Here is an 18,837-nt window from a genome sequence, read left to right as displayed (position 1 = left end):
TAGTCTCAGAGAAAAGAGGTAAATAAGGAAAATGAGCCCCCTGACCTCAAATGACCTTTTACCTCAGTATATGACCTTGAACCTCACCCAAAAAAAAGTAGCCAGAGTTTTTGACCATGACCCACCTATCCTGAAAATCTGAAGTCAATCCGCCCATCCATGCCTGAGATATGGCATCCGGACGGAAGCACGGATGGACGGAAGGACGGACATTGCAAAAACAGTATGCCTCGCGGTGGAGGCATAAAAAATGAATAGGCTGTCATTAGAGTGTAATATATTGTACAGACACTGCGTTTGCCATGTTTTGTTAGTTAAACCCCCTGTGCACTTACTGCACTACCTGCTCATCTAACATTGCCTCTGATTGGTCAATAACATGATATCTTCAATTTACTCACCAATCAGAATGGAGCTTTGCAAATAATTCACCCCAATTTTTTGGAGCGGTGAAATCATTCTAACATTATGTTGCTGATTGCATGGGCCAATTTATAATGAAAACTTCTTTTTGGCCAATCGGCAGGTACATGTAGTTCTCATGAGGTTAATTAGTTAAAAAGCCCAATATGTTAAAAAATGAATGTGAAGAAATGACCTCTTAATTCAACGTATATAACAATACTTTTGTATGCAGTATGCACAGTTGATCAAATACCCATTATACATGGAACACCTCACTCATGACCTGCTAGCAAATGCAACATTAGATCCACTTAAAAAGGACTATGATTTATAATTCTAAAATAGTCTAAGCTAAATAAATGTATCAGGTCATTTTGAGTGGATCTACACTGTACTGTTGCTTTCGGATCATGTTGTGTATCATTTGATCGAAACTGAATCTGAAGGGTTCCATCATTCTGATCCGAAGAGATGTTCTGATATATAAACTGGGCTCAAAATTTTTTCACAAGGTCATATTTTAACATCTTGGCCACCAAAATGAACCAAAATTACACACATGATTATACTTTACTCTAAACACATGTCAGTAACCAAGCAGACTCAGTTAACCAACTGACAGAACAGCAAAATGCACTGACATGGAACAGCTTTTGGACCCGCACAACTCATTTGATAAGTGTGTAAAGCAATTGTAACAGCAATGTGGACATTTCTGTCTCAGGAATGTACGTCCCACAAAAATAACATTAGTACCCAACGAACATAAATACACCCTGACATAGGCGAACATGGACACATACGCCCCCGTACGCCCAAACACCCTCTCACGAATACCTTCATTTGTTTGGACTTCTTCACATGCTTTAAACTCTTATCAGGCTGTGACATGTGATACAGCAAGTGGTTCAGTTCCATTTCATTTTTCAGTTATGGTCGGTAAGATAACTGTTTGCAATATTGTCATGTCATTTAATATAGCAGAGTATTGAAGTAATCATGTGTGTTATTTTGGTTCATTTTAATGGACAGATTTTCCAGATATGACCATGTGAAAAATTACAAGTTTCTTTTTGAGTCCAGTTTAGTTTTTGTATTATATCCAACATGGGAATACATAATATAATTTGACGCACATGCTATTATTGGCATGTATCATAATTATAGAATTGCCTTCAGCTGCACTATGGTGCCTATACAATAGTTTTTATCAATCATGCCTTATATTATGTTGTGACTTTATTTTGTATTTATAACATCCCTGTACCTTGCAGCTGCATATGATATTGAAAAAAATGGCACTTCAAAACATCTTTGTAAATAAACATTTGTCCCCACAGAACATATAATAATGCTTTACAAGCAAACAAAATATTCAATTATTACTGTTTAAAGCTTATCATATAAAGCATTAATCTATGGAATGAAGCACAATCAGTGATTCACTAGATTCAGATAATCTCAAAAATCGTTGAAAATTTAATCGACACATGTAGGCATGCTGACATACCACACTACCATACCTATAAACGGTAACATTTAAAGTCAATGTTGGAGTTGTCTCTCTGTACAGACACTTGTAGCTCTACATAAAACTGAACAGAGCTTCAACACAGCCGTTTTCTTTCTTTTTGCCAATTTTTTTCAAATGTAAAAACTCCTGATGACAATTTGAATGACTTATCATTTACTTTCAACCCTATTCCTAATTTTTCAGAGATCACTGATAGTGCCTGTAATAGAAATAAGTTCTATAAAAGATGTTGCAAGAGGCTACAGTAATTGAAAGTACTTTCATACACTCCTAAATAGTGAGAACCAATCAGAGCAAACGTTAGTAAAATATGAGGTGTGTATAAAAATTGTATAATTGCACAGGCGCACACTCCGGCGCACGCTCCACATACATGTAGCAATGCTTTCATTTTTCTTGTGGGTTGATGCATAATATTTGCTTGCATTTTCCAAAGTTTTTAGTAAATTTTTCAACAAAAATAGCAAAAATAATAAGAGGTTAATAAAATGCATATCACTTGTTGCTCGAGAAATTGTACAAAATAATGCACTAGCTTCTACTGAAATGTTGATGTGTCCATTGCAGTCCCCCTGCGGGTCTTGCGAATTAGACGCATCAACATCTCAACATGTGTGCATTATTTTGTGCAATTTCACTCTCATATATGATATATGCATTTATTAGGCTATAATTAGTACTATATTATTAATTAGTTTTGACATATCTGAGAGGTAAACTTATGATGAAACCTACATTGTACACCCTTATTTTAATACAGGTATATTTTGCTGCTATACAAATTCTAATTAATACCTTCAGTAAAGAAAAGTCATCACAGATACATTTTTATTGCCCCAGACAATGAACAAATGCTTCTAGTATTTTTTTTTGTGATGGCTATAAAAAATATTATTGCAGTACATTATTATTAAGTACAATATAAATATCACACGCATTATTGTTTCCCTATTGTGATTCTCAACAAAAAATGAGATGGAAAGTAGTTTTCCTTGTTACATTTATAAAGTTATTTCACATTATTTTAATACTTAAAATAACTTCACTGATTATCTTTAATAACTTTATCTGTATTATCTTAACTTTACTATCTTTATCTTAAAAGTTACCTTTTCAATGGCTTAAATAGATAAAAGCTCTAAATACAGTGAATACATTAGCAGCTGATGTTAATTCAGAAATCTGAGCAAGTGAATTGATATTTTCAGTGATAAAAATAACGCAAGGCAGTGTGATGAGCTACCGTCCAGCTAATTATGTTGAACATGGTACCAATAACAAGCTTCCTGTTCCCAATCAAATGTCAGTCATCAGTCAACAACACTGATGTTGCTGACTTCAGAGTAAAGCACTTAGTAGTATTTTTTTCACATTTATCTCATACAATAAATACCACTTATACTTTTCTCTATGTAATGGTTAAAATGAACCATTGTTTAATTTACATATAAAGTAGATAATCATCACGCGTCATATCATTGGTTCTGCATAAAAATTGAGACAAATACAGGCTGTATCAAAATGATTGGTACCCATCAGTTTAAGTTCTAGAAAGACTGGAATACCAAAATGCAGCATAAGATGCACCTAATTTGTAGATAAATGTTGTGAAAGGTTGTGAACTATTTGTGACCATTTCAATATGATCAAATTTGGAAGCAGCAGACTTGTCAATAAGGAGCTGTGCAATAATTATGCAATAATTATGAGGCTCCAGGGGGGGGGAATTTTAAGCGGCGTGCCAAAATTGCTTGCCCCTCCCCTCGGCCCACCAAATATCACTTGCCCCCCTCTCGGCCCGCCAAAAAATCTTTGCCCCCCCTTTTGCACATGCCAATTTGCAAACTTTAAATGGTCTAGATATATGTTGCGAGCGCAGCGAACAGGAAAATTTGCATATTAAAGCGTTTCCGTACTGTTTTCCTAAGCCTTTTTAGAGCATTTTATTTAAAAGGCACCCCATGAATGTGTGCCAAAAATTGCTTGCCCCCCCCTCCCTCAGCTGGCCAAAAATTACTTTTCCCCCTTTCGGTTTGCCAAAAATTTCATGTCCTCCCAATTTTACCATCCCCCAGGACCCATAATTATTGCACAGCCCCTAAACATGAAAGCTGATGGGTACCATAATACCAATCATTTTGATACAGCCTGTATCTCTGAGTATTAGTATGGTTATTTTATACAAATTGCAATATGAAGTAGATAATATAAACTTATATCACGCATGTAATTACTTCCCTTTGCATGTAAATGCATACAAAAAGCTACAAATATGTGGACCAGCAAAACAAAAACGTTTTACTGAAACGTTTAAATATGCTTAAAAAGGTATAGAAAGGGTACAAAACCTTTTAATAAAAATGAAGCATTTTTAAAGTTTTGCTGCTTTTACCATACCATTACATGTAATGTTATTTTTAAATAACAAAGTGTTGACAATATATTTTGCAATAATGTTTGAACAGAAATATTTTACAATAAAATTTTGACAACATTTTAAAAATGTTCATTGTTGGTTGCAGTTTTGCATGCAAAACGTTTTTAACACGCTTTCACCACCTTTATATAGCCCAACATTTAAATTGGCAACATTGAATTAATATAAGTTCATTTGGCAGCCATTATGTTATGTTTTCTTTAATAGCAAATGCTCCTCCTACTTTTCGACAGTCAGACTCACTGTTCTATATGGTAGCTGATCATGCTAGCTGTTTGACTGTCATAAGAACTTGTCAGTTCTCATGGCAGTAATATGCAGTGATATATGCTGGTGTCTATGGGAGTTCAAGTCCTTTTGTCACCTAAGTAATTAGTTTGCTCTGTAAAATAATTGATTTGGTTCACCGTATTAAAACTTTTGGCTCATCCTGGTTGCGATGGCATTTTCTACATGTGGACTGATTAGGGTTCTGTGCTTCTATAAAGTTACATCCCTGAATGTTATAATGGTTAGTTATAGTGTGTCCTGGGCCAAAGCGGTCAGCACTTTTCCGTAAAGTGTTGAGGCGTGTGGGTTTGGCAAGGTGGAGTAGGCAAACCAGGTGGTTCCAGTTGTTTTCTTATCACACCCCAGTTGATGGTTTTCCTTGCATCCACACAATGAATGGCATCATATTGTTCTGGGAGGACTACATCTTCAAGTTGTATTGGAAAAACTTTGTCACAGTGCTTGGGAAGAAAGGCCAATCTTTGAGCTTGTTTACACCATCCATTGCTGAAGAATCCTGATGATATTAGTATTATCACTCTTGCGCTATGCCTAATAGCATTAGCCATGTTTTCAATGATCTCTTTTCCAACTATGAAGTCCCTTTCTTGTATACACCCTTTCAATGGAAGTTTGCCCTCTTCTAGCTGAGATCGTAGATGATAGAACACAAAATCTCTTGTCTTTTTGCATTCTTGATCATAAATCGCATAGAAATCATACTTGAAATCTGTGTGTAGTGGAGAATCAGGGGGATCACCAATTTCTTGAAGGCGCAGGTCTGTCAGGTCCAAAATACGTTTCACAGCATCAAACACAGCATAGTATGTTATGTTTTCTTCTCTTATAGCAAATGCTCTTTCCACCTTTTGTTCAGATGATTCATCTGGTGATTCAACTGTCAAACCAAATCGGTATGATCCAGGTGTACTTGCAGGTTTAGACATTTGGGTCACAGATGACGTTGATTGAGGGAAACTTGAAGATGCTCCTGGACTTTGTGCTGTTGATGAGGGGCGGGTCTGAGCTGCTGGAATTCCACAAGATTGGGAAGGAACTTGCTCTGTAGCTCCTGTGTTACATGGTTCATCATTGGTTGTATTTAATAATTTGGATAAGGGTGTTCTATCAGGGCTGAGTGGAGGAAGCTGAGAGGGGGAAGACACTTCTGTTCCTCCTGCAGCACTCTGTGAGTGTGTGTGCATTGCCTCAGATGTATCAGAAGAGGAGGTGTTTGCTTCTGTGGTAGAACTACAACTTGTACCATGGTCAGGTTCTTTGGTCTCTGGTACTTGACAATGTCCTACTTCTTGCTCAACCTGTGATGTCATGTGGGATTTCTGGTCTAGGGAGAGTCCTTCCAACAGAATGGGATCTGACAATGAACCTGCATCAGATGAAGCTGTATTTTTCGATGGAGATGTGTCCAGAGTTAAATTTGCTTTGGCCACACGTTTTGAGGCTGAAGGGCTTTTTGGAGTTGCTTTCTCACATTCCTCAATGGCATTTGATGTTGCCGTCTCAAGACTGCCAAGTAGCATTGCATCACACTGAACTCGGATGTCCCTAAAAGCTTTCAGGCAATTCTGAGCAAGCTTTAATTGGACCATTTCCTCTGAGTTAGCCAGAACTTCAATGACCTTCAGCATTTCTTGTGGGTACTTTTTGACAAAGTAACTAACCTTGATGTTAGTATTCTCATATTTCACCATGCCTTCCACAAACCAGTAAGCCAACTGTTGCAGTAGATGATTTGGTTTCTCTTTCGATGTGTGAAACTTCTTCAACATACTGCTGTACATATAAAGGAAATTTCTGTTATACTTCGTGCCCTTGTTCTCAAAGTCCATGGCTTGCATGAAGCATTTCAGGGCATTTTCATGATCTCCCATATCTTGTAAAACAAGAGCTCTGCGTTGATGTAATTCAGGTCTCAGAGCACCATCTTGACACGTTTCAGCTTTGGTACACCAATGCAAGGCTTTGAAGAGGCCTTTGCTCTCATGATCCTCACCATCCTTCCACGACAGCTTGTGATGCACTTCTGCTAAGTGTATCATGTCAACTACATAGGGGTTTGATTTGATGCACATATTAAGGTCATCTACTGCTTGGCGGAGGAGGTTTTTGTCTGGCTGCGATTTCAGTCTGAGCTGTTTGTTGAATTTAACCCTATTTATTCGAGCTCTACACCGATAAGCATCATGGTTGGATGGGCCTGAATTAATCTGCAAGGACATATTAAGCTGATCTAGGGCTTCTTTCTCTTTCTGGTCATTGTAATACAATTTTGCTAGTCTGTTCCGCGCAATCACATTTCTATCATTGAACTCAAGTGCTTTAAGAAAACACAACTCTGGGTTTTTCCAATAACGCTGAAGATCAAACTCATTAACAATGACAGGGATAGTGGTAGCAAAGTTTTGAGGACGTTGTGAAAATAAATTCCCCAACAGACACCATGAGCCTGACTTTCTTTGACCATCTTTAGAATTGTTATTGGGTACAATACACTGGAGTGCCTTTTCAAAGGTGTTTCTGTAACTCTCTTCCTCTTTCATCTTCTTGATGTTATTTAAACGTGTATAATCTAGGGCTAGATAGTACAACCAATCATTTTTTTCTTCTACATCTATTAAGTCTCCGGCTATTTTTAATGCCTTTTCATACAACTCTATGGAAGTATCCAACCTATGTGTACCTTTTGTGTCAGGATGGAGATCAAATCCCCAAGCTAGAGCTTTACCTGCAAGCAAACGAGCATATCCGATGCGACTTTCATCTCCATCATCCCCATTGCCGATCTTGTCCAATTCCTTCTTCAGTTTTTCCACACATCTTTGAGAATCATCTTTCCTGTGGTACTTATTGTAGATTTGAGCTAGATCTTGAAGAGCATTTGTGTTGTGTTCATCTTCCTCGAGCAGTTCCTCTAGAATTTCTGTGGCTGTAAACTCATCCCCAAGTTGGAAGGTGAGAATCGCAATGAAGTTCTTAATTGCGAATCGATGTGGTCGTGTCAGGCTCTCAGCAAGATTGTCGTTGAGAAGTTCAAGCTTGCATTTGGCTTGCTTGCGATCAAACTCACTTGGATGACCTGATTTGAAGTTGGCTGTGAGATTCAAGTTCAGCAACCCTGGGCTGCCATCAGTAGGTAGAGGAAGAGGATTTGATGTTGCCATTCTCCTGGTAAAAAAACAGTGAAAGAAATAAAATCAAATACATGTGTTTATTTTATGGAACCAGCATGCAATTTTCATTTGGTATGCATGTGCACTGTGCAGGTGCAATTTTTATTTCAAATGTAAGACTCCAGGGACCTTTTTCATGGAGTGTGGAACAAAAACTCTGCTAAAATCAGATGTTCTGAGTTTAAAATCTGACACTACCATAAACTTTTTACTTTCTAGTAAATACCATAACATTATCACCAACGTTTGTAATGCTTTATCATGTTTATTACTGTTCAAAATTACTGTTAAACTCTCAATGTACAAAGGTGGTATGATTATAATGGTGCTCCCTCCCAACCCTCAACCAACTGGTCACTTGTGTAGATGGACTTACGGCATATTATTCTCCCTTTGCAACACAATGCATGGATGCAGGAAGAACGTATTCAAATGCTCTGCTAATAATTTGAATTACTCCCCTTACATGAAAATTAATATTCTCAGTATTACAGTACTTGTAAACACTTTTGTGCAACCATTGTTACTGTGTCAGAGACTGGCAGCATAACAAGACAGAGAAAAGATGGACAGACATTGCTACAATGTAATACCATGTACATCTGGGCAATCATGTCTGGGTCATCATAACCAAAATATCATCACTCAAATTTTGTTAGTTGTCAGATATCTGTGCAAAAACTATGCATACAACTCAACTCATGTTCAACAGGAGTACATTTAAGTTGTTGACAAAACATAGATTGTTACAGTCCAACTACTGACAAAATGGCAAAAACAAAAAACAAAGAAAAACTAGCAAATAGGCCAAGTACCTTCTAAATCACAGTGCTCAGGTCACATGACATGGGTAGCTACATAATATGTAGATGAGCTTCTGCTTGACCCCACTGCTAATGTTGACATATCAGAGGTGGGGGTGGTCCATCTTCAACTGTTAATCTGTTATGAGCAGAAAAAAGTGACACCATTTTTTTTAAAGAAACCAATTATTGTCTGCATATCATAATAAATAATTACTTAATGTAAATTTAAGTAATTAGAAATAACACACATATCAGGTAAATAAGGGTTATTTACTGAGTGAGTAATTTAATTTATTTTTCCCTCAGCTTTTGGTGGGCAACTATAATGGCACCCTGGCGGCGTGTTGATGTTCTAAAATCTAGACCTGTTTATGAGAAGAAATCAGCTTCAATGAAAAATATAAAAATATAAAGTAACCAGTATTTAACCAGGTAGGCATGTTTGATAGATGTTACAAGTATCCCACCATATGGTATTGGTATTCAATAAATTAATTACTAGCTAGCATTTGGCAGATGCATTTACTAGCATTTTGGCAGTAAATGGCCGTCTTGGCCGACCCTGAAGTACCATATGCATGATATGCTGACCTACAGGGTGGCTCAACTGATCTTTGGAAAGTTAAAATATAACATATTTGCACAACCTAAAGAATCAAAGTTGGAAAGCTTCCAATTACAGAAATTAAAGATTTCTCAAACAAAACGTCATAAATCTTCAGTGAAAGCATGAAAAACATAACACCGTCGGATTATAAAATGAATAATGTGGACTAAATTTAATGAGATACACAAACTTTAGGAAGCGGTGAGCGAGTATGAAAAAAGCGTCTGTTGATCAAACTATCGCTAACATTTTAAATTTTTTTTGATTTTGATGTCTAGTTCTCAACTTACATTTAATTTTATCTACTCGGTAATTTTTTCTGGGACACAATGTATTTTCCAACAAAACCTTTTGTTTTCCCAATTCCCATATTAAAGTAAATGACATTTAATAATAGAGAACCAGGTAGAATCACAGATGAAAGGTCAGTTTAGAAAGTAACAAGAAGCAAACAAACAAACAAACACATAATGTATTCTAGGGGCATAGAAGCTGGGTAGAGAAGTCAGGTAATAACAGAGTAGGGGGAGCATGTGCCTAAATTTTTGGGGATCGTGGGTTTGAAGTTCTCAAATAAAATAAAGCAAACTACTAATTATTCCAAACATTTTATAGATGTCAAAACTCCAATTTACATAGACCTTAAGTCAATTTACAGAGATCTTGATTTATAGTTGACATTTATCCATTGGATATGTTTTACCGATTTTCAGAGAAAAGTCTCATATTAATATATATTTTTAATTTGTTAACTAATAAGGTGTGGATTAAATTTCAAAAGTTTAAAAACATTTAATACATGTACGAGTGATAATGTAATAATTTGGGCAATGGGTGAGTTAAATTTACTGGGTGGGCAAAATAATTTACTAGGCGAGGGCAAATGTTGCCCACCCAGTTTCCTGTTATTTACCTCCTGACACAATTGCAATTCTAGAACGTGGACAGATTGCCTTAAACATTCCCCTTATTTAAGGCAAAGCAAGGCAAAGAAAGACATAGGTAATATGTATGTATATATAAATTTGTATAAGATGCAAAATGGAGAAATAATATGACATTTATACACACCTAAGGGGGCTATCATTTTCTTCGGATGGGAGATTCCCAAATATACGGGGAGAGGGGTTATACAATTTTGGAAAGAAAAATAGGGGGGGTCATAAAATTTTTGATGACCAAAATGAAGGGACTGGAGTCACAAAATGACCTGTGTATTTTATTCAAATAGACTTGATTTCAATACAATTTTAGCCTGTTTAGGGGGTAAGGTATATCGGTAGTGGGGTGACTGGGGGTCATAAATTTTTTGTTGCTGGTATGGGGGGAGGGTCGCAATTTTATTGACGCTGACTTTTTGTAAATTTGGGACCCTCCTTCCGAATGAAGAAGGAACACAGATACACTGACACAGAATTAATGATAAAGATAAAAGAGCAAGATACATTCAATAAAATGTTCAGTTCAGGGTCAGAAATGCAGTGAAAATCCATTCTCTCAGCTCTGAAAGTCCCTTACATATGTAAATGTGAATTTTGAAGAATCTAAGTAGATTATGTTTTAAAAATACACTAGTTAATTTAATATTTGAATGAGAAAGAAACCAAAGTATTTTCTTAAAATCCGTTTGTTAGAATCCAAATGGATTCTAGCTTCGCTGTAAAGACCCTTGTGTTCCCATATCTTTAAAGTGCCCATCTAATGTCAAACACTGTTTTGTTTTTCAAAACTTGGTCCCAAAGTGTCGAAAGATTTGCAGCCACTTACTTGAACAGCTGCTTGATTTAACAACCTTGTGTTTGCAGTGCTCCTTTGAGATTGGTCACTCTCTGAAGGTTATCTGTGCACTGCATGTGTTACTTTAAACCTGTAAAATATATGTTAACAAACCATTTTAACTTAGAGACTTTCAAACTAAAAATTTAAATTATTTATGATTGCTTAAACATGTTTAAAGTGAAGGATAAGTCATTCAAATTGTCATTTTTGAAATGAAACATTTGGCAAAAAATGAAGAAAACAGCAGTATTAATGAAGTTGAAGCCCCATTCAAATACATATCCATGTAGCTAATTTATATACTGTCATATACATATTACAGATTCATGTACATTCCTTATTTTCGTCTTAATAGCTTTCGGCTGAACCAGCTGACTAAGTTAGCACATCTATGACAATGACAAAGCTACCAAAATCTGAATTTTGATGATTTTTACGATCATCCGGATTTAAGCAAATCACTGAATGGGCCTTTAATATCAGATATAGATCAGTCACTACCCGATTTGTTTTAGATACAACTGTTAGTGTTGCCTAGCATGCCTACTACCAATCAAAACAGAGACTTTGTTACACAATTCCACACAATGCACAAAATCATTGACAGGAAACGGAGTACCTTTAGAATACCCTACCACATCGACGGCGCCGCGAAGCTGCACCTTTTTTTTGGTAAAACTACACCGACGTCGGCGCGAATTACTTATTAATGGGATAGATTTAAATTAAGTTAGAGGTATTATATGAGTCAGGTTTTTAATAAAGTATGTCGGCGTTTGACTAAATGAAGTTTACATTCATCAAGGTAATAAGTGATAGTACGATTAAATTATTGTGGTTACTTCTAGATAATAGTAATGTCATTTGAATTTAATATAAGCATAATGAAATAACTATATTGCATTATATAATGACTTAGAAGTATTAATTATGCGTAATAGATTTTAATGTACTCAAGTAAAAATGATGACCGCATCAAAAGATGATGTTAATAAGCATGATATAATTATAATTAGTGTGACGTATAAGATGCCGATTGTAATTGATTATGAATGATTATATAATTCTAATTATTAATATGGATTAGAGGGCGATGGTAGTTAATTAATAATTATAATAATGAGTGTGAGGGATAAGAGGGTTGTTGTAAGTAATTAACAATGATTGTTAATAGTGATTAAAGTTATATTGATAAGAGGAATGTTAATTGTTAACTAGAAGGCTATATATTTGTACACAAATACGGCTATACCCGCATGTTATCGGTGTACCCAAACTTACAGTCCTCATTTGCTGAGGACTTGAAATTAAAAAAAATGTAAAAAGTCACCCAATTGGGCAGAAAATGTGTAAAAAGTGAAAGTCCAAGTCACAAGCTTTAATTGAATGTAGGTTGCACTGTCGTAGCACTTAAAATAAAGAAATTGTAAAAAGTCCCCTCCCAGGGGAGTCGTCTCTCTTACTCTCCATAGGTTGCTGTTGTCAGTCTCTCTTACTCACAGTGAGGCTATGCAATACGATTCAGGGGAAACTATTCCAGAGGGAGTATGTAAATTAAATGGAACAGCCATTTCAGAGGGAGTATGTAAATTAAACGGAACAGCCAATGGGTATGTAATTTAACTGGAACAGCCTTAACGCTTCCCGCTGGTATTTCCAATAATGTAGCTGTTTTAGTTACTGCCGGCCCTGTTTTAGCGTTTGGGGCCCTGGACCCATATTATGTGACATATGGGGCTCATATGTACATATAACTATATAATTCTCAGGTGCAATCTGTGTACAAACTCTGAAACCTGAAGCTGCTTTATTTGATAAGAAACGGCCGGCCCTTTGTTTTAACATTTGGGGCCCTGGGGCCCATAATATTTGACTTATGGGGCTCATGTACATATGTTGAAGTATAATTCTCAAGTACTATCAGAAAACTCAAGCTGGGCATTGTAGCTGCTTTATTTACTGAGTAACGGCCGGCCCTATGTTTTAGCTTTTGTGGCCCTGGGGCCCATATTATGAGACATATGGGGGTTATATATACATATGACAATAAAATACTAAAGACCTATCTATATACCAAATCTGAACCCTGTAGCTACTTTATTTGCTGAGAAACGGCCGGCCCTTTGTTTTAACATTTAGGCCCCTGGGGCCCCTAGCCTTGTACATATGGGGCCAAAATGGGCAAAAGGCACATCTACAACTTAGGGCCCATACATATGCCACATATGAGCCCTAGTCATCTTATACTTATAGAGCTAGGCTTGTCAATCTGTTGCATCATATTTTAACATTTGGGCCCTTGGGGCCCACAATATATAACATATGGGGCTCTTGTATATTTGTAAATATAGAGTACCCCTAGGGCTATCAGTGTACAAACTCAGGGCCCTGAGGCTGCTTCATTTGATGAGAAACGGCATGCTTTGTATTTTAACATTTGGGCCCCTGGGGCCCGTGACCTTTGACCTCTGGGGCCAAGATGGGCAAAAGGCACTTCTACGGGGTATGGCCCATAAGTGTACCACATATGGGCCCAAGGGCCTTTGTAGTTTTAACGCTAGCCTTGACAGAATAATGTGTTTGATGGAGGAGAAGGAGGAGGAAAAGGAGGAGGAGGAGGAGAAGAAACCACAGAATAAGAATATACCCGTCCATGCTTCGCATGCGGGTATAATGAGTGGTTTGATTAAGAATGAGTAGCATTTATTTCATGGAGTAAATACGTTAAGTATCATATATTGAATAATGATGTGATGGTGAATGAAGGTATCGTTGTTGCTGTGCTACAGCGCCGCCGCAAAGGTATCGCTGTTGCAGTGCTACAGCGACGGCGCGAAGCTAGACCTTTTATGAGGGACCTACACCGACGGCGCGAAGGTGTCGTTGTTGCTGTGCTACAGTGACGGCGCAAAGCTAGACTTTTCGAGGGGATAAATCGAGGACGCGAAGGTATACCTATTTTCGTATGCTAACACCGGTGGCACTGAGGTGTACCTTATATGGTCATGTCACCAAATGAATGTAGGGGAGGTATGTATCGCTGTTGCCCTGCTACAGCGACGGCGTAACTATACCTTTTACGGGCTACACCGACGGGCGCGAAGGTATCGCTGTTGCTGTTGCTCAGCGACGGCGCAAAGCTATACCTTTTACTGGGCTACACCCATAGTCTGGGGCTACACCGACGACGGAAGGTATCGCTGTTGCCGTGCTACAGCGACGGCGCAAAGCTATACCTTTTTACTGGGCTACACCGACGGCGCGAAGCTATCGTTGTTGCTGTGCTACAGCGACGGCGCAAAGCTAGACCTTTTACAGGACTACACCGGACGGTAGCGAAGGTATCGCTGTTGCCGTGCTACAGCGACGCGCCGGCTATACCTTTTCAATGGGCTACACCGACGGCGCGAAGGTGTCGTTGTTGCTGTGCTACAGCGACGGCGCAAAGCTAGACTTTTCGAGGGGATAAATCGAGGACGCGAAGGTATACCTATTTTCGTATGCGAACCCCGGTGGCACGGAGGTGTACCTTATTTGGTCATGTCACCAAATGAATGTAGGGGGGGTATGTATCGCTGTTGCCGTGCTACAGCGACGGCGTAACTATACCTTTTACGGGCTACACCGACGGCGCGAAGGTATCGCTGTTGCCGTGCTACAGCGACGGCGCCGGCTATACCTTTTACTGGGCTACACCGACGGCGGGAAGGTATCGCTGTTGCCATGCTACAGCGACGGCGCAAAGCTATACCTTTTACTGGGCTACACCGACGGCGCGGTTATCGTTGTTGCTGTGCTACAGCGACGGCGCAAAGCTAGACTTTTTGCGTATTTTGTAATGACTTGATCAACTAAATGTAATGAAGAGGAGGAAGGTATCGCTGTTGCTGTGCTACAGCGACGCCGCAAAGGATATGATGCACATGTGAAATGGGGAGTTGCTTGTTTGTTGACAAGAGGAAATATTAAGTTAAGTTGTCATTGGTAAGCGCATAATGCACATAACTTTGCACCTGGTTGTCACTGGTTGGGGCATTTTATGAACGACGTAACACTGGTTTATGTGATTTCATAATTTCCAGATATTATAAATAAAAACAGGACCGTGACCACTGAAAAGTTAATTAAGAAGAAACAGGCCTTTTGCACCTGGTTATCACTGGTTGGGGCCGGCCTTTTATGAACGACGTATACTGGTTTATGTGATTTCATACCTTGCAGTTGTTATAAATAAAAACAGGACCGTGACCACTGAAAAGTTAATTAAGAAGAAAATGGTTATACAGTCCCGACTAATTAGGTGCAAAAATAAGCATCATAAGACATTTCTTTTACAAGTTCAACAAAACATTGTGAATGAAACAGAACTGTTATCGTCCATCTTTATTCAGATTTGTATTGAACGTAAGAATGCGGTCAATGTAACGTAAAGCTTGTGAGTAGTGAGGGCGCGTTATGAACAACGTGAAATCATGATAATATTTATCATTTAGGCTTATACTTAGCAAGGTCTTTTAAAAAGAAGAAATTTGGTACAAAAATCATGGAAATCGGTAGTAGGGTTGTTGAGAAATTGTCGTTCAAAGTTCACACGGCGATGTCGCTGTAGCCCTGCAACAACGATAACCTTCCTCATAGGCATCGCATTATGGGGTGAATATTTATAAAGTTTGTTTGTTTGTTAATTAATTCATTAATTATCACATGGCGATGTCGCTGTAGGCCTGCAACAACGATAACCTTCCTCATGGGCATAACCATGATAACATTAATGACTGAATATTGATAAAAGTTGATTGTTTAAGAACGTTAATTAATTGATTAATTATCAAACGGCGAAGTCGCTGTAGCCCTGCAACAACGGTAACCTTCCTCGTGTGCATCATAATTTACACATTATACGGTAATTAATGACAGAGTATTGTTTAAAGTTGATGTTTTTATTTAATGTTTTAAGTTAATTAATAATTATTTATCTCTTCTTTAAATAAGATAATTAATTAATGAATGGAAACCAATCATTATGCAGATTTATGATTCCTGGCTGATTATGGGAAGCAAAGCAATTAATTAAATTTAAAATTTACTAATGTTCCTCTTCTTCATTGTATAGTGGCATTATTAATTAAATTACTACAATGTTGTTTTGAATCTCTCTCGTTCGTTTATTTAATTTGCTGAATTAAGTGATTTATTTATTGCACTGAGTTAATCCATACATCATTCAATGTAATCATATCATTGAGTTTCGGCAACCCGTCGGTGTAGCAGGGCTAAAACTAGGGTAGCTTCAAGCTGACGGCCAAATGTGGTAGGGTATAGTAAAGTTTAGCCCAGGAAACTGTTTAAACTTCAGTATCAGTTTGCAGGAAATGACCAGAACACCCTACAATTCAACAAAATTAGATTTAGAACATTTATGTGCTAATAATCAACTGAAACTATTATTGCACTGCAAAACTGGACCTAGCTAGGAGCTTCAACTCGCACTTATTGGGGGCCCGGGTGGGGCACTCGACTCTGGAACTGGAAGTGACGGGGATGTTCAGACAGCAGTTTGAAAGTAGGGGTCTTTTGGTGAGAGTCTAGACACCAAAAGAGGGGTCTTTCGGTGAGAAGGCCAAAAGCGGAGGCTTTTTTTTGTAAGATTAGGGAAAATCTTACCAAAATTGGGGTCTTTCGGTGAATATATATAAGCTGAATATAAAATTTTCAAAAAGTCATCAAAATTTGAAACTTTTGGAAACCTTTAAAGTAATAAAAAAACGGGGTCATGCAGTGAGAGATTATCAGAAATTTGTTCCAAATTCTCGAAAAAAAGGGCTTTTGGTGGCAGGAAAACAAAAAGGGGGTTATGAGATTGATGAGAGGGAGTTCAGTCAAACAAAAAAGGGGTCATTGGGTGAGAGGGAGTTGAAAAATGAATGGGGGTAAATGCAAGACCAAAGTAACACAAAAATATTTTCATGAGTCCGACACAATATGACCGGTACATCGGTAATCATGGCAAGTTTGCAGTCATCACTACAAGCATACCGGGGTACAAACGCTATACAGGGATGTGCTGCCCAAATGGGTTACTTTACCGACAATCCTTAGACATGGGTCTATGTTTTGAATAAAAAATCTTTAGACATGGGTCTTTTTAAATTTCAAGTTCCATGTGTGAAAAACATACGTTGCTTTTACTATTTTCAAGCTCAAATCCTTTGACAGGCCCTATGGGGTCTCTATTTGCAGTAAAATTACCCTTTGAAATGGGTTTGGTTCAGAAGCTCAAGCCGCACATCCCCATCAAAAATGATCGAAGTCCACCCCGGAAGCATAATGATAATACACAAATAAAATTAAGGATTTAGTCAAAGGTGAAGTCATGCAACCCTACTGTTTGGTACACACATCATGATTTTTACATGCTATAGAGGCAGCAGCTAGCACCAGCAGTGCATGAGTGGATGGTGCGCAGCTTCAGCTTCATGTACTGTAGCCCGAGGTACTCACACCTCTGTCACTACTGTCCTTCTCTATGGGTGAGGAAGGAACAACTAGGGCCATGATGTTTCGGGCTACCTACATGTACTGTAGTCTGTAGTTGTGTTGTACAGCACTGCACACATGTGACCGTCTCCTATAACCACCCCTGACCTATTAATTTTAATACAACATTGCTCTACATAAAGTTATCTTCAGTCTTCAATGGCCCGGGTTCAATGGTGAATGTGCAGCTCACTCGGAGCCTCGGGTGCAGAATTTTGATCCCGTTTTGTCAATACAATTTTGAGTTGCATGGCACTTCCCGGGGGCACTTCATTGAGCACTCATTCATCACCGATTTGAACCTTTTAAAACATTATTTTATGGCCCTATTTATTAAAGTGTTAGTTGCCATTTACCTGATATTAAAATATGTTGTAAAATAACACGGTAGATTGACAAGATTCTTCAAAACATTCGGAAAATATGACATCGATGCACCGATTGATCAGTAGCCATTTTGTTTGGAAGGCTCGTCGTAAAATCACGTCATCACGAATGAGGGGATTTCCCGTTTGTTAAATTATTGCGAAAGTGTGGCCGTCGCGAAAGGTGGGTATTTTTTGACATAGGACAAACGCACGGCGCATGCGCGGCCCGGGATCTTTAAACAAACCGGAAATGTCACTTTTTGATGTAAACAGAGTCCGTACATGGAAACTATATGCTGAAATTTCACCTTTTTACTGTCTATAAATAACGCGATCGGATGAAACTAACTTGACGAATATAAGCACTACAGTCATGGCTTTTATTAGCATTAATGGTTTGGCTTGGTTTGAAAAAATAATATCGAAAAACATCGTTTTACATTCCGCCTTCATGTCAAAAAATGAACGTAAATTTCCTCATAATTTTAGTGTAAAAATGTTGCCAAAACCATGCCAGTCGCAAGCTGAGTTTTTCATTTTCGGACCTGAAACTAAGAAATAATGTTTGGAGTGGTGTTTTCTTACTAAAAAATTCTGAGACGGAGGATTGGTTCACTGAAAGTGAAGTTACAAAGCAAAATACGGCCGGGCATAATTTTCCCAAAACGACCCGTATTTGCTCAGTGCACAGTAGGTACCGGTAAGCTTAAACGTCTCACAAATTCAAAATGTATCTATTCTATAAGTATAAAATGTAGTAGCTTGTAGTGAAGCTTCAAATTTTATAAGGACCCTGTTTACTCATAGATTTTTTTTTTATTTACATGACTTTGCATCTTGCAAAATGTGAATAAATTCAGTGCATTTTTATAGGTTTGAAGTCAAAAGTTTGCCTATTTGAGC

General features: G+C 37.9%; 1 protein-coding gene across 1 annotated transcript; it reads right to left on the bottom strand.

Moving 5' to 3' along the window:
• Positions 1–4,382: 4,382 nt before the first annotated feature.
• Positions 4,383–18,043, bottom strand: LOC140164628 (uncharacterized). Its single transcript, XM_072187962.1, has 4 exons — positions 17,923–18,043; positions 11,018–11,117; positions 8,653–8,779; positions 4,383–7,832 (listed from the first exon to the last, which is right to left on the bottom strand). The coding sequence occupies exon 4, from the start codon at positions 7,826–7,828 to the stop codon at positions 4,919–4,921; it is 2,910 nt and encodes a 969-aa protein (XP_072044063.1). The 5' UTR covers positions 7,829–7,832; positions 8,653–8,779; positions 11,018–11,117; positions 17,923–18,043; the 3' UTR covers positions 4,383–4,918.
• Positions 18,044–18,837: the final 794 nt, after the last annotated feature.

The sequence above is a fragment of the Amphiura filiformis genome, chromosome 11 (genome assembly GCF_039555335.1).
Source record: "Amphiura filiformis chromosome 11, Afil_fr2py, whole genome shotgun sequence".
Lineage (NCBI taxonomy): Eukaryota > Metazoa > Echinodermata > Ophiuroidea > Amphilepidida > Amphiuridae > Amphiura > Amphiura filiformis.
Note: the sequence above shows the minus strand (reverse complement) of the source record. Positions and strands in the feature narration are given on the sequence as shown.